At 54.7% G+C, this 11,095-nt stretch overlaps 3 protein-coding genes across 3 annotated transcripts; 2 read left to right on the top strand and 1 right to left on the bottom strand.

Annotated features, from left to right (window-relative positions):
- Positions 1–469: 469 nt before the first annotated feature.
- On the bottom strand, positions 470–5,198 carry CSUI_000959 (uncharacterized protein). Its single transcript, XM_068061165.1, has 4 exons — positions 3,152–5,198; positions 2,493–2,588; positions 2,216–2,261; positions 470–1,289 (listed from the first exon to the last, which is right to left on the bottom strand). The coding sequence occupies exons 1-4, from the start codon at positions 4,187–4,189 to the stop codon at positions 1,159–1,161; spliced, it is 1,311 nt and encodes a 436-aa protein (XP_067926850.1). The 5' UTR covers positions 4,190–5,198; the 3' UTR covers positions 470–1,158.
- Positions 5,064–9,014, top strand: CSUI_000958 (trna intron catalytic carboxy-terminal domain protein). The gene is made up of 2 exons (XM_068061164.1): positions 5,064–5,238; positions 5,837–9,014. The coding sequence occupies exon 2, from the start codon at positions 6,317–6,319 to the stop codon at positions 7,298–7,300; it is 984 nt and encodes a 327-aa protein (XP_067926849.1). The 5' UTR covers positions 5,064–5,238; positions 5,837–6,316; the 3' UTR covers positions 7,301–9,014.
- A 110-nt stretch (positions 9,015–9,124) lies between these two features.
- On the top strand, positions 9,125–10,116 carry CSUI_000957 (uncharacterized protein; the record flags this gene model as incomplete). Its single annotated transcript, XM_068061163.1, has 2 exons — positions 9,125–9,237; positions 9,996–10,116. Coding segments are annotated over exons 1-2 (138 nt in total), but the record flags the coding sequence as incomplete, so codon positions are not given.
- Positions 10,117–11,095: the final 979 nt, after the last annotated feature.

Here is an 11,095-nt window from a genome sequence, read left to right as displayed (position 1 = left end):
TGAAGAAAAGCTATTAGCTCGCATCACCCTTATGCTCTTGGAGAAGTCTCGGCTGCCACGTGGTGTCCCTGCTGAGGGCATACCGTCGCTCCTCCACCCGAAAGCATTTCTCTTGTTTTCTCTTCAGTCGGCTTCCGAGAAGGGAACTTCCGCCCCTTGTTCTCTGTGCGAGTCTCTCACTATGTCATGACACCCTGTTCTTCACGTGCTCACAAAAGAGAGGCAGTTTTCTCATTCTTATTCATTTGAACATCGTCTGCAGAAAGCAAGAACAACTGAAAGAACCGGATTCTTCGCTGTTGTCTGCCCGGAGATGTTGACAGTGTGTTGACGGACAGGGTTCCGTTGCGCGTAAAGCTAGCCGTGCCCCCCCCCGACTCTGTATGCGGTCAGGTGATCACTGATTTATCTACGAAGCCTGAACGGAAGAAAGTGTCTACAAAGGCTCGTCTCTCCGCTGCGCATATACGAGGGAAAAAGTTTTCAGGTTGAATGGCCCAGTTCCTCCGGCATTCCAACACGCGACTCTGTACACCTCGGTTGTCCACCAACTCCAAACTGAGCTACAGGAGCTTCTCTTTTGAGACGGTACTGCACTGTGAATGAAGAGGAGCTCACATGATCTGCACATATCATACACCATTGTACGTGAATGTACACAACACACATTGCGTAGACGTCAGCTTTGTGTCGAAAGCACCGCAGGCTTAATTCCGCTCTGGGGTAACGCTTTCAGTTCGGAAACGCTGGCACAACGGGGACATTGGGGCGACCGCGCAAGAGCGTACCGATACCAGTGCTGCAAAAGAGAGCTGAGCGAGCTTCGGCGCCGCAACAGCCTCAGGCGGTTGCAGAACGATCTTAAACAGAACACAAACGTCACCTCTAGAGTCGCGGATGCGCAACAGAAGTAAAGGGGCTCTGAGGCAACGCATTTCACTGCTGTGCTGGATAAACCCCGGGAGACATTTGTACACGAGGGAGCTGGACGGTCCATGGTCGCCGAAGGCCGTTTGCTGTCGGCCCTATCGAACAAGTAGGAAAACGACGAGAAGCGTCTAGGCAGACGTCGCACACGCCACAAGGCGTACAGCGTGACGCTTCGAGAACAACGCTGGTGGTTGGATCCCTGTGAAAGACGGGGTGGCTCCGAGATGTTCACTCTCTAGAATCATCCCGTCCGAACGCAGACACAAAGAAGCCTCGCGAAGAAGCAGCATCTTTATGGTCCCCGCCTTCTGAGGGCGAAGAAAACAGTATGTCGTCTCCTCCGACAGACACCTTGCTTCCTGCGCAAAGAGAAGGAAGTCGGTCGTTAACGCATGGCAGCCCGGCAGACGAAAAAAAAAAGTACTTCGTCGTTTTCTCTCTCTCTCTGTCGCTGAAGTTTCCAAGGAGGAACAATGATACCTCCTCGAAGCTGTGGCGAGCATTCGAGAGCAGCTCGAGAATAACGGAGAGGGCTTGTGGTCCCATGTCACTTGATCATAAGAGAGAAGATCCAAGGCAAAGCTTCCTAACACAGCTATAGAAAAAAAAGTGTTTTCCAAACACTAAGGCTCCCTCTCCCAGCGATGCCCTTGACTCTCTTTCCATTTACTGTTGGCAGTCAGGTGTCTGTCTCCGACTGCATCTCGCACCTCCTCGTGTTCTGCCCTCACCATGCTTTGAACTACATCCGTGTGTCTGAAGGAGCCTAGGACAGAGATGAGAGGAGCTTACAGTATCCAGACGGGGACTCACAACACAAGCGGTGAGTCTCTCTACAGAAATATATAGTGGCGCGTCGCGACAGTGTTGCACGGCAGACAGAACGGCTACGTGTCAAGTTGTGGCGTAAAGCTAACAGTCGGTATACTTATCTGTAACAGGACGCAGAAGTATGTCAGAGGATGATTCGGCACGTTTGGCTTCCAAGGGCAAAAAAACAAAGCGGAGGCTTTTCAACCCTACATCTATTGCAAACGTGTATAGCGTTCAAGAAGAAAACAAGCTAACCGGCAATCCAAGTGTTGTCCTGAACCGCCTGAGAGAGACGGCTTGGCGAGTAGACAAAAGACCACCGACATCGAGCCCATCCAACGCAATAAGACACTTCTCGAAGAGATACCAGGGGCAGTCACGTAGAGAGAACTAAGGCTTTTACCGAAGACGTTGGACCCTGGCTCTTCTCTCCTCTTGATCTGAAAGCTCCAAATAAACAGGCAAGCCTTACCTTCCTTAATGGCCAAGTATGCTTTTTTCAGAAGCTTGAAGAGTAGCTGGCAGACGAAAGAGATGGGCAGAAGAACGTAAACGAAGAACAGCATGTAGTACGCGTTCGAGTACGTGTCATCGAGAGCGTGCATCTCGGCGAAGTTTGGTGACTGGTTTTCCCATTGCGGGATCTCCTTAAGGTATTTCACGACTTGAGGTTGTGAATCATCGTCGCATATGAGGAGGACTTTCCATTTCTGCTTTGATTTCAGATCACGAGGAAAGGACCGACTCACCATCTGCTCTAGTGATGCCGCAGAGGCACGAAGCTCTCTCTCCTTGCGAGACCGACCATAGATTACCTTGACCCACTTGTTCCGGTCCGACCAATCCTGAACACCGACCGAGTGCGAACAGTCGAAGAGAAGCAATGACTCCTGGCAAAAACAGCTGGATATCCAGTCGAATGGAGATGTGACGCGGCCTCCATACTCAACGGTAAGGACACCAATTCTACTGTGCGCGGACCGAAGGCGAGATGGTGGTCCTCAATCCTGATCCCGAAAGACTATACCGAGTAAACGCGGATAACCCAACCATAACTGTCCAGCTGCCGGCCGACACCAGGTCAAGGCGGTTCCCATGTCCGAGTACGACTGTGAACTGTGATTACCGATGCTGCAGAGCTAACTTACTGGCATCGGGAGCGCGTTTCCTTCAGCTCGTAGTCATCACTCTTCTACTCGGCAATAACTGCACGCAGATTAAGGCCCATTCTGTCCCCTTGTTTATATATATAAATGTATATGCAACACGCAGAGTCAAGAGCTTAACCAGGCGAAGATGGTGACGGAAAGAACGGTGCAGTGTAACGAAACATACTCGGGGGTGAACCAGTGGCTGAACACAATATTATTCTTTGAATAGGCACGCACAGTTTGCTCCAGCTATTTACCCGGACATGTTCCTCTCTCGCTGCAGGCGCTCCTGTCCAGTCAAGAAGTCTCTGGTGTAGCTTGAGAGCCATGAACCGCGGTCCATCCTCCATGAGCGTTTGGTAAACGACCGGGAACGCGTCCTGCGCCTCCACTCCAAGTCCCTTCTGCTGACCTGTTGTACCTCCTCCTTGCCCTGGTAGTCGCTTTCCAAACAACAGACAGCCTAAGACAGAATACAGCTCTATGGGCTTGAGCATCAGACGCTCCGCTGTCGCGCTTATATCGGCAAGTTTTGAGCGACCGATGCAGCAGTGAAAAACAGACTTCAGACGCATTTGTTGTATCACGGGGACGTACGCACCGTTTGGATTATCACGAACAAGGCTCTCTATACTTGCCTTTTTCCCTGGTTTCAGAAGATCCTCTCTGTCCGTCTTTTTGATAATTTTGTCGTAATCCAAATACCCGAGAGACAGGAGGACAAAGTCCGGACGGACTCGCGTTAGGGCAATTAGCGCAGATGCCGCAGATTTAGACCCGAAAGCCTTTTCATCTTCAACCGTAGTCACCACGATGTCAAGATCTTTACCATGAAAAGGGAAAGAAACATGTTGCAGTTCCGGAGTACAATCTTCAGTCCAGCCAGACAAGGTCCGCGCCGAAGGAGAGGCACCAGAGGCAGCGAAGGAAGAGGAGGAAGAAGAAGAAGACACCGAGGCAGCGAAAGAGTGCAGCGTCCGCCAACGTAGAGGGTCGGCGCTAGGACAGTTACAGTGAGAAGACCGCGCGAAAAGACGCACTGAAGAGAAAGACAACTGGGCAGTACAGGGAGGGAGCCAGGAGCTCTGCGGTCCCCTTACCCGAGGCGGCGCGGCAAAACGGGAGAGGAGGCCGGAGAAGGAGACATCAGGGGGGGAGACAGACTGGGAATGCTTGACACCACGGATCCGTGCCGACCCACGCAGGTTGGTCCGTGTAGTTGTCAATGAAGACCTCTGCGCCGCTCCAAACCCGGAAGAAAACGAGGCCTTAGAAAAATGGCTCCAGGGCCACATCTTAGGGCGGTTTGCCGAATAGTCAGGCCAGCAAGACGAGCGCACGCCCTCGGAACTTCTTTGTAGTAGGAAGGCAGAAGGCCTACAAAACCTCTCCGACGTGCAAAGCACAGGACTGGGGACGCATGCAGACCGGGGAACACAGGAGAGCGGATCGGGAGCACGCGAGCCACATTATGGCGTTTCAAAGCATTGCGCTACCTCATATGCTCGGCAAACGGTCGCTCACGACCCTGTGTGAAAACAAGCAAGAACCGAAGGCACGCCGTGCAGCGCAGGCTCTTCGGAACATATTGCAGTACGTGAATGGCAAGACGGAGAAACGCCACCCACACGCTGGATCATCTTGGCCGAGAAGGAATTTCAGGACGAGTATCCGCTGGCCATCTTGTAGAGTACGCGACGACTTCACGCGCGCACCGACGCGTCGGCACTTCGATGAGGCAACAGGTAGACGAGGAAGAGTCTGCAATGCAAGCCAAGCGGCTTCACTCCGGTCACGAGTATGCACTCAAGCAAGTCGAGGTAGGGTGGGCGCAGGGTCGAAGCCTACCTTCTGTACTGCCGCAATAAGGGCTCGATACTGTTTACTGACAGTCACGTGTTGTCTTGACGGATGCCAGAGAAGCACTACACTATGCGCCTGTGAGCTTAGAACGCAGGAAGGAGCCGCATAGTACGGATTGCCTACGAAGGAATCAAGTAAGAAACCAGAAAGACAGCACTGGGGTCGAACCCAGCCTACCAGTGACAAGCGCGCTGGACGATCGACTTTGGGAAAACAACATGCAGTGGCAGAGAAATCTGCATGCGCCCCACGGTTAGAGAGTAGACGGTGCGAGAGAACTGCTGACCAACTCACATTAACGGAACAGCTGGCAAGTCAAAGAGCTCTTGACGTAGCTGTTCAAAAGACAGACCAAGATGAGGTGGCGGTAGTGGAGATGCAAGCAGCACAACGGAGCCCATGTCGCCGCGAGAGAAGAGCTGCATGCGCTACAGCGTCTGCAACACCCATCAGCCAGAAGGGCGCGAGCGCAAAAGACCGCGTAAGAAGGCGCTGCGACGATACCGATAGCGGACATGTCAGCGATTCCACAGTCTGAGCCAGCGAAAACGCAGGGGTACACTTCTCCTTGCATGTCGGGGCTCGAGTTCGTCTCCTCTCATTGCGTGTGCTGTCTCTACTTCCCACCTGATGGGTTACACTTGTCAAGTGCGGCAGAAGAGAAGCCCCCAAGGGTGGCACCACCGCTGTGCTAAATTATACTGCCAGAAGCCTGTCTTACCGTGTTGGGTTACGCGTGCCTGTGGCTCCATCCCCGTCGTTTGTCCCCGTATCCTTCCTTGTGTCCGCTGTGTATCTGATGGGAGAGCTCCGGCCTGCCCGGCATCAAAACGCTAACGTCCTTAAGCTGCTTTAAGATCAGCTAGAAGCCTCAGCACGTTGAGTCTCCTCTTTGCTATATTCGTGAAAGCCGTCTTTCTAACAGTGCTCCCCCACGTTAGCAAGGCCCCTCCCCATAACGCTTGATCATCCAGTCGCTAGTACTTCCGCGTGTCGGGGGGAGTCGCAGAGTGCCTCGGACGCTTCAACTCTCGGCTCTTGGGCACGCCGTGAATGTATGGGACTCTGTTGTGGTGCAGACCCAAGGCCGGCAGGACCGCCCCGAGCAGGGTCTGTGACTTCCGATGATTTCCTCCCTGCCTGTGTCGAGAGAGGGCAGAAATCGGGCTGAAGGATACTAGGCGCCGTAGGGTCCGCCAGAATGCTGCGCAGCCAACTCTAACTCAACACAACAGGAAGACCGCGTGGTAGCCTTGCTTCTTGCGGAAGCACTTCACACAACGCTTTGGAGGGGTTAGCTGGCCGACGGTTCCACGTGCGTGTGTGCGCGAACGCTCGGTGTTGGAAACGGCAGGGTGCCAACAGGTAACCGTCACCGCGTGCTCAGTCGTACGAGCACAGTGTCGACCGCGAAGTGTGGATACCTTTCCAACACCCAAACGACAGCCTGGCCAAGCTGCTTGGGAGGAAGGTGTCATTTCGCCTGTGCTTGGCTGAGCTCGCCTCGTACTGTTTCTGTGGATGCTTGTGGCCCATTTTCGAGCCAGCTGCACGGCCAAATGAAGAAGAGTACCGAACGAAGTCCCGTTGAGATCACAGGCCGACAAGCGCGGAGGTCGAGCGGACAGAAGCAGCCAGTCGGCGCTTGCCTTCGTCACGCTGGCGCATGCCAGACTCATTGCCTGCCAGACGACGAGGCACACTGCAAGTGCAATCCCGTGCACAATCGCATGCGGATACGGGGAGAAAACGAACGGAGTAGAGTCTGTTCTGCAGTCTCCGCTAAAGGAATATCCGAAGGGCAAGAGGTTTTCTCCAAGAATTCGTTATTCCTGGGGACCGGTTCTAGCCCACGTAGCCCCACTTGCTCTCCACTGCACAGCGATGTCTCCGGGACTTGTCCGTCTCCATGTGCTGCTTCGACTCTCGATCCGTCTCCAGAGTGCAGTTCCCCTCCACACCCACTGTTCTACATGGCCGAGAATGAGAGCATCTCCATTTCGAGTAGGCAAATGATAGTCGCTCGGGCCATTGTTTCGACGGATCTTCGTGCTCGAGGTTTTTTCGTTCGAGACGGTCTCACCTACGGGAGCGACTGGCTGCTCTACCCTCTGCGTCCCTCCGACTGTCACGCGGTCGCTCTCGTTTTTGTATTCGTTTTCCCCTGCAGCTGCAACCGTGCCCCAAGCCAAGCCGACAGAGGGCAGGAAGCTGTGTTTCAGTTTGCAGACTGCATGCGCTGCGGCGCAGGACAGTCGGCTCGACGCGTTCAAGAAAAGACGCGTACACGAGGAAGTGCAGCCACGGGTGCTGGTGGTGCCGGAGCTGAATCTTACCTTCCGACAGATTCAGCCGGGGGACACTCCGGGAGTGCAGAAGGGCTGTCCGGGGGCATCGTCTGCGCGGCTTTGCCAGTTGCTGCCCTGGTGCGCATGGAACGGCTGGCCGCTGCTGTCGGAAAGAGGGCGATTCTAGCCCTGGTCGACAGCAGCCTGCGCCGACTGCCTAAGTACGTGCAGCTAAGTTGGATCGGCGAAGGGTGAACAGGATTTTCTTTGAGAGCTGATTGCCGTCTTTTAGGAGCAAGAGTTTCTAGTTGGAGAAGGCAACATACCCGAGGAGTGCCACAGCAGCGGAATCCTTTCTGTTGTTGACACCGGATGGAGTGGATTCTGATAGGATAGCCTTGACTTCAGCCTGAGGGTGTGCGCCTCACACTCCGCGTGCCGGGGAAGGAACGGGCCGTTGGGGACACCTGTGCCGTGGTGTGGTTCCCCCCTTTGAGTGAGTTCGGAGCCCATGACGTACTCATTTGTTAGGGGACTCGCGAGCTGTCAGGCTATTGAGACACCACCGGACAGAGTCCTCTGGCTTATTCGGCTGAGTGTTTGCGCTGCTGAGCACTTGCTTGCAAAAAAAACTCTGACGGCTGCTACTTCAGCCACTGTGAGGGCGCGCTTCGTCAGCGGCTGTGCTCTTCTCGTATCCTCTCCCACCACTTTTCCAAGCCGCCGGCTTCGTTTCGTCTTCGTCATTTCCCTCTCTCCCGGCATGCGGCGGGACCCTGCGGAGTGTACTGCGTGAAGCAAGTAGTTAGAGTTGTCGGGGCAACCGCGTAGATCATCTAAGAGGGATCAGGGAGGGTGAATATGGTCTGGGGGCACTCACTAGCTTCGGCTACGAAGCACTCGCTCGGCCGTGGGTCCGCCGTCCGTTCACGCAGATGGAAGCTCGACAAGACTCGAAACGATGGACTACGTAAAAACTTGGCCCATCAGTGTCAGACAGACGAGCACGTGATCTCAAACGCGGGAACCGCGCTCGGTTGCGAAGAGCTTCTGTCGTGGTACTTGAGCGCGAGTCAAGCAGCACCTTGGAACGGTGGGTGGCTCGGTTGCCGGCTGGTTAGCCCACAGGCAGCCAAGTTCATTGCTTCTCAATCTGTACACGGTGGGAAATACTCGGGAGCAGTGGTCACCAGTGACCGCAGTTCGAGTGCTTAGAACACACCTGTCCGATGGAAGTGCTGCTCTCGCCGGCTGCCGGGGAGGCCAGCGGACGTCGACGGCCTGGCTGCAGTAAAAGAAAAGTAACCCTTCCGGGGGGGCGACACCTACAACAGCCCTACTCTGCTTGTAGACGAGGCACTGGCCTGCCATCGCCGAATGGTTCGAAGTGCTCTGGCTCGGTATGTCTTCAATGGTACTGCGGCAACACGATTCCGGAACTTGACTGTCTCGTGTCCTGGCAGTGTGTTGATTTGAACCTGTGACCCGAGTCCGAGGCGCTTGAAGAGACGCACTTACTGATGTCAGTCAAATGCGTCAGGTTGACAGCAGGTGTCATCACTGCTCGGTGTGTTTACGTGTGGCTCACTCGCGTCGAGAGGCGTGATCGTGAACTGACGCGCTTTTTTCCGGCAAGTGCTTGTCGCGGACCGATTCTCTGCTCTAACTTCGTGAGCTTGTACGGCTGGTCCGTGGCACAGCCGGGGATTCCAGCAACCACAAAACACTATTGACGGAAAGACGAGTAACTCCAGACCCTGACTGAATTTCTTCGTTTGAGCTCTCTACTGGGAATCAAGAGAAGCGACTCAACTGATTGGAAGCTTTTCCGCACCGGGGTGTTACATAAGCATACTGGCAGATCTTGTCTTCCAGGTATCCTGAGTTGCAAGGCAAGGGTGTATCTACCCTCGCATTGTCGGAAAGTTCGGAGGTTCCGTTCCTCGGGTGTTGTGGGTGGGGGCCCCCCGCGCTTTGAAAAGGCGGTACCAGGCAACAGTGCACTCGTTTTACACTAAGGAGCTGCGCCCTTCAACGTCCAGCAGGAAAAAAAAAAAAACAGTCATTTCGTTTCTCTTGCTGGAGACAACAATCCTCAATGGTGTTGAGACATGACTGGTAGTCTGGCGAGAGCCTTAGCCCGGCGTGGACTGCCGGAAACGGGATGCTAGCAAAATGCACCCTTCGAACAGGTAATCAGACACTCATGCTTTCTGTCTGAACCCGGCAGAAGGCGCACTCGTATCCCACTGGGACCGGAATGCAAGGTGCCATTCCTACATTTCACAGCCACACTAGCAGGCCGGGTGAAAGAGTCTGTGGGCGGAGCTTCAACAGCCACAAACAGGTCTTGCTACAGATGAGCGGGTGAGGTTTGCTCGCTCTGATCTTTAGTGGCATGTGTGGCCACCACGTTGCCCCGTCGGTGGTTTCTCATGTCAACCCTGCCGACGACACAAATCTGTCCGGAAAATCAAGTACCTGCTTCAACGTTTTCGCACGTGGTCCGAGTAAAATTTGCCTGCGTGTCGCATGCTCCCCTACCAGGGTCGAGCTGAAGAATTAGACAGCGTGGGGGACCTTCAGTTAAAGAATTGAGCCCAGGTGCTGCTGTTGTTGTTGCGGGCCCAGTTCGGCGTGGAAGGTTGATTGCTGGGGCGGCGCAATAGGCGAGCACTCCCGCTCCTCTCCGCTGCAACAGCGCAGGGAGCATCTATGTTTTTGCCGGGAACGGAGTGTATGCGACCTACGTCACAGGCGTGAGGCGCCTGGCACGGGGACGTCGTGAACTCAGCCGGCGATCTTTGTTATGAGGAGGCAAGGCAGCAGGACTTTCTCACGAGCGTGATATTACGGGTGTCCTGGAGAAAGTGTTCACCTCCCTCCCTCCTTCAGAATAGCGGAGCCCGGCCACATGTATTGCTGCGATTGCTCTCCTGTCTCCGTACAGACTACCACCTGCCCCCCCAGTGCTGCAAGGACTCCGCTCGGAGCATTCTGAAGGGGCTCGGCTCAGGTGTTCTGCGCCCGCTCTAGAAAGGAAGAGGTCTGCATCTACCTCGGCGAAATTACGTGCCGTTAGAAACCGCACACGCACCGGGGGGATGTTTCGAATTCTATCTGATCGAGAAGCCGGCTTCCCCAGCGAGGTGCCGCGGAGCGGGCCCTTGGACAGGCTGCTGCGCAAGTGGGGAGTGCAAGTCTCGTAAATGTGGGTTCGTCTGGCCTCATGGGAATTCTTATTTCTGACAACGCCGTTTTTCTAAATTTTCGTGCCAGAACGGACCACGGGGTTTTCTTCTTCACTCGGGTACGTTGCATTCACTCACGCACTCCATACACTCATTCTTCGAGCGGGCTTGTCCCCGCGCCTCTGGTTGCAAGCCCCAGTCCCAGAGCATGTGGGGCTTCGCGCTGAAAAAACAACAACCGTGCTAAGTCTTTCCTGNNTAACAAGTCTCATTTTTATCAGCGGTAGCGGGTGTCCACGCCGGACTGCAGTCTTTTCTAAGGTCGTTATCTAGTGCAACAGAAACCCTTTGGGTCTGAATATCTCAAAAACCCGACTGACAATTCGGTTTACCGGCTCCTTCCATACTTTGACAAACCTGCAGAGGACCACAAAAGAAAATCTGGGAGTCAGCAACTCCAGCTGCCGGTCGGCAGGTTCGTTGGGTCGGAGAGCGCAGGTTCGCACGTGTCCCTTGAAGGAGCGAGGATGGTGACAGCGAACGCATCCGCGGGGTCGGGGCGGGTTACAGGAGGATCTCCTGATCCACACGAAAGCATATCCCTGGAGGCCCAGCAAGCCCTTGAGGATATTTTACCTCCCGAGCCGCAGGAACGAGCGAACGCGATGGTCATACACAGGTAGGTACCGTGCCCCCAGTCTCAGCAACAGATTGAGAGGGACGGGGGCGGCAACGGTCTTCCGATTGCTGCGGATTCCTGGTCGACATCAGCCAAGTCAATAAGCAGTCCTACTGCCTAACACCGAGGTGTAGTCCTCCACACGAAAGGACGATAGCAGCAACCCCCCAGTAATGCGAA

This window comes from Cystoisospora suis (assembly GCF_002600585.1).
Source record: "Cystoisospora suis strain Wien I chromosome Unknown contig_378, whole genome shotgun sequence".
In the NCBI taxonomy this organism is placed as follows: domain Eukaryota; phylum Apicomplexa; class Conoidasida; order Eucoccidiorida; family Sarcocystidae; genus Cystoisospora; species Cystoisospora suis.
The sequence above is the reverse complement of the archived record's forward strand: the minus strand, read 5'-3'. Positions and strand labels throughout refer to the sequence as shown.

Coding starts and splice junctions, on each gene's coding strand:
- CSUI_000959 (XM_068061165.1), bottom strand. CDS start 4,189: ATGTGGCCCTGGAGCCATTTTTCTAAGGCCTCGTTTTCTTCCGGGTTT. Junction 2,262..2,492: donor CGGCATCACTAGAGCAGATG/GTGAGTCGGTCC, acceptor TTCGTCTGCCAG/CTACTCTTCAAGCTTCTGAA. Junction 1,290..2,215: donor ATACTTGGCCATTAAGGAAG/GTAAGGCTTGCC, acceptor CTCTTTGCGCAG/GAAGCAAGGTGTCTGTCGGA.
- CSUI_000958 (XM_068061164.1), top strand. CDS start 6,317: ATGAAGAAGAGTACCGAACGAAGTCCCGTTGAGATCACAGGCCGACAA.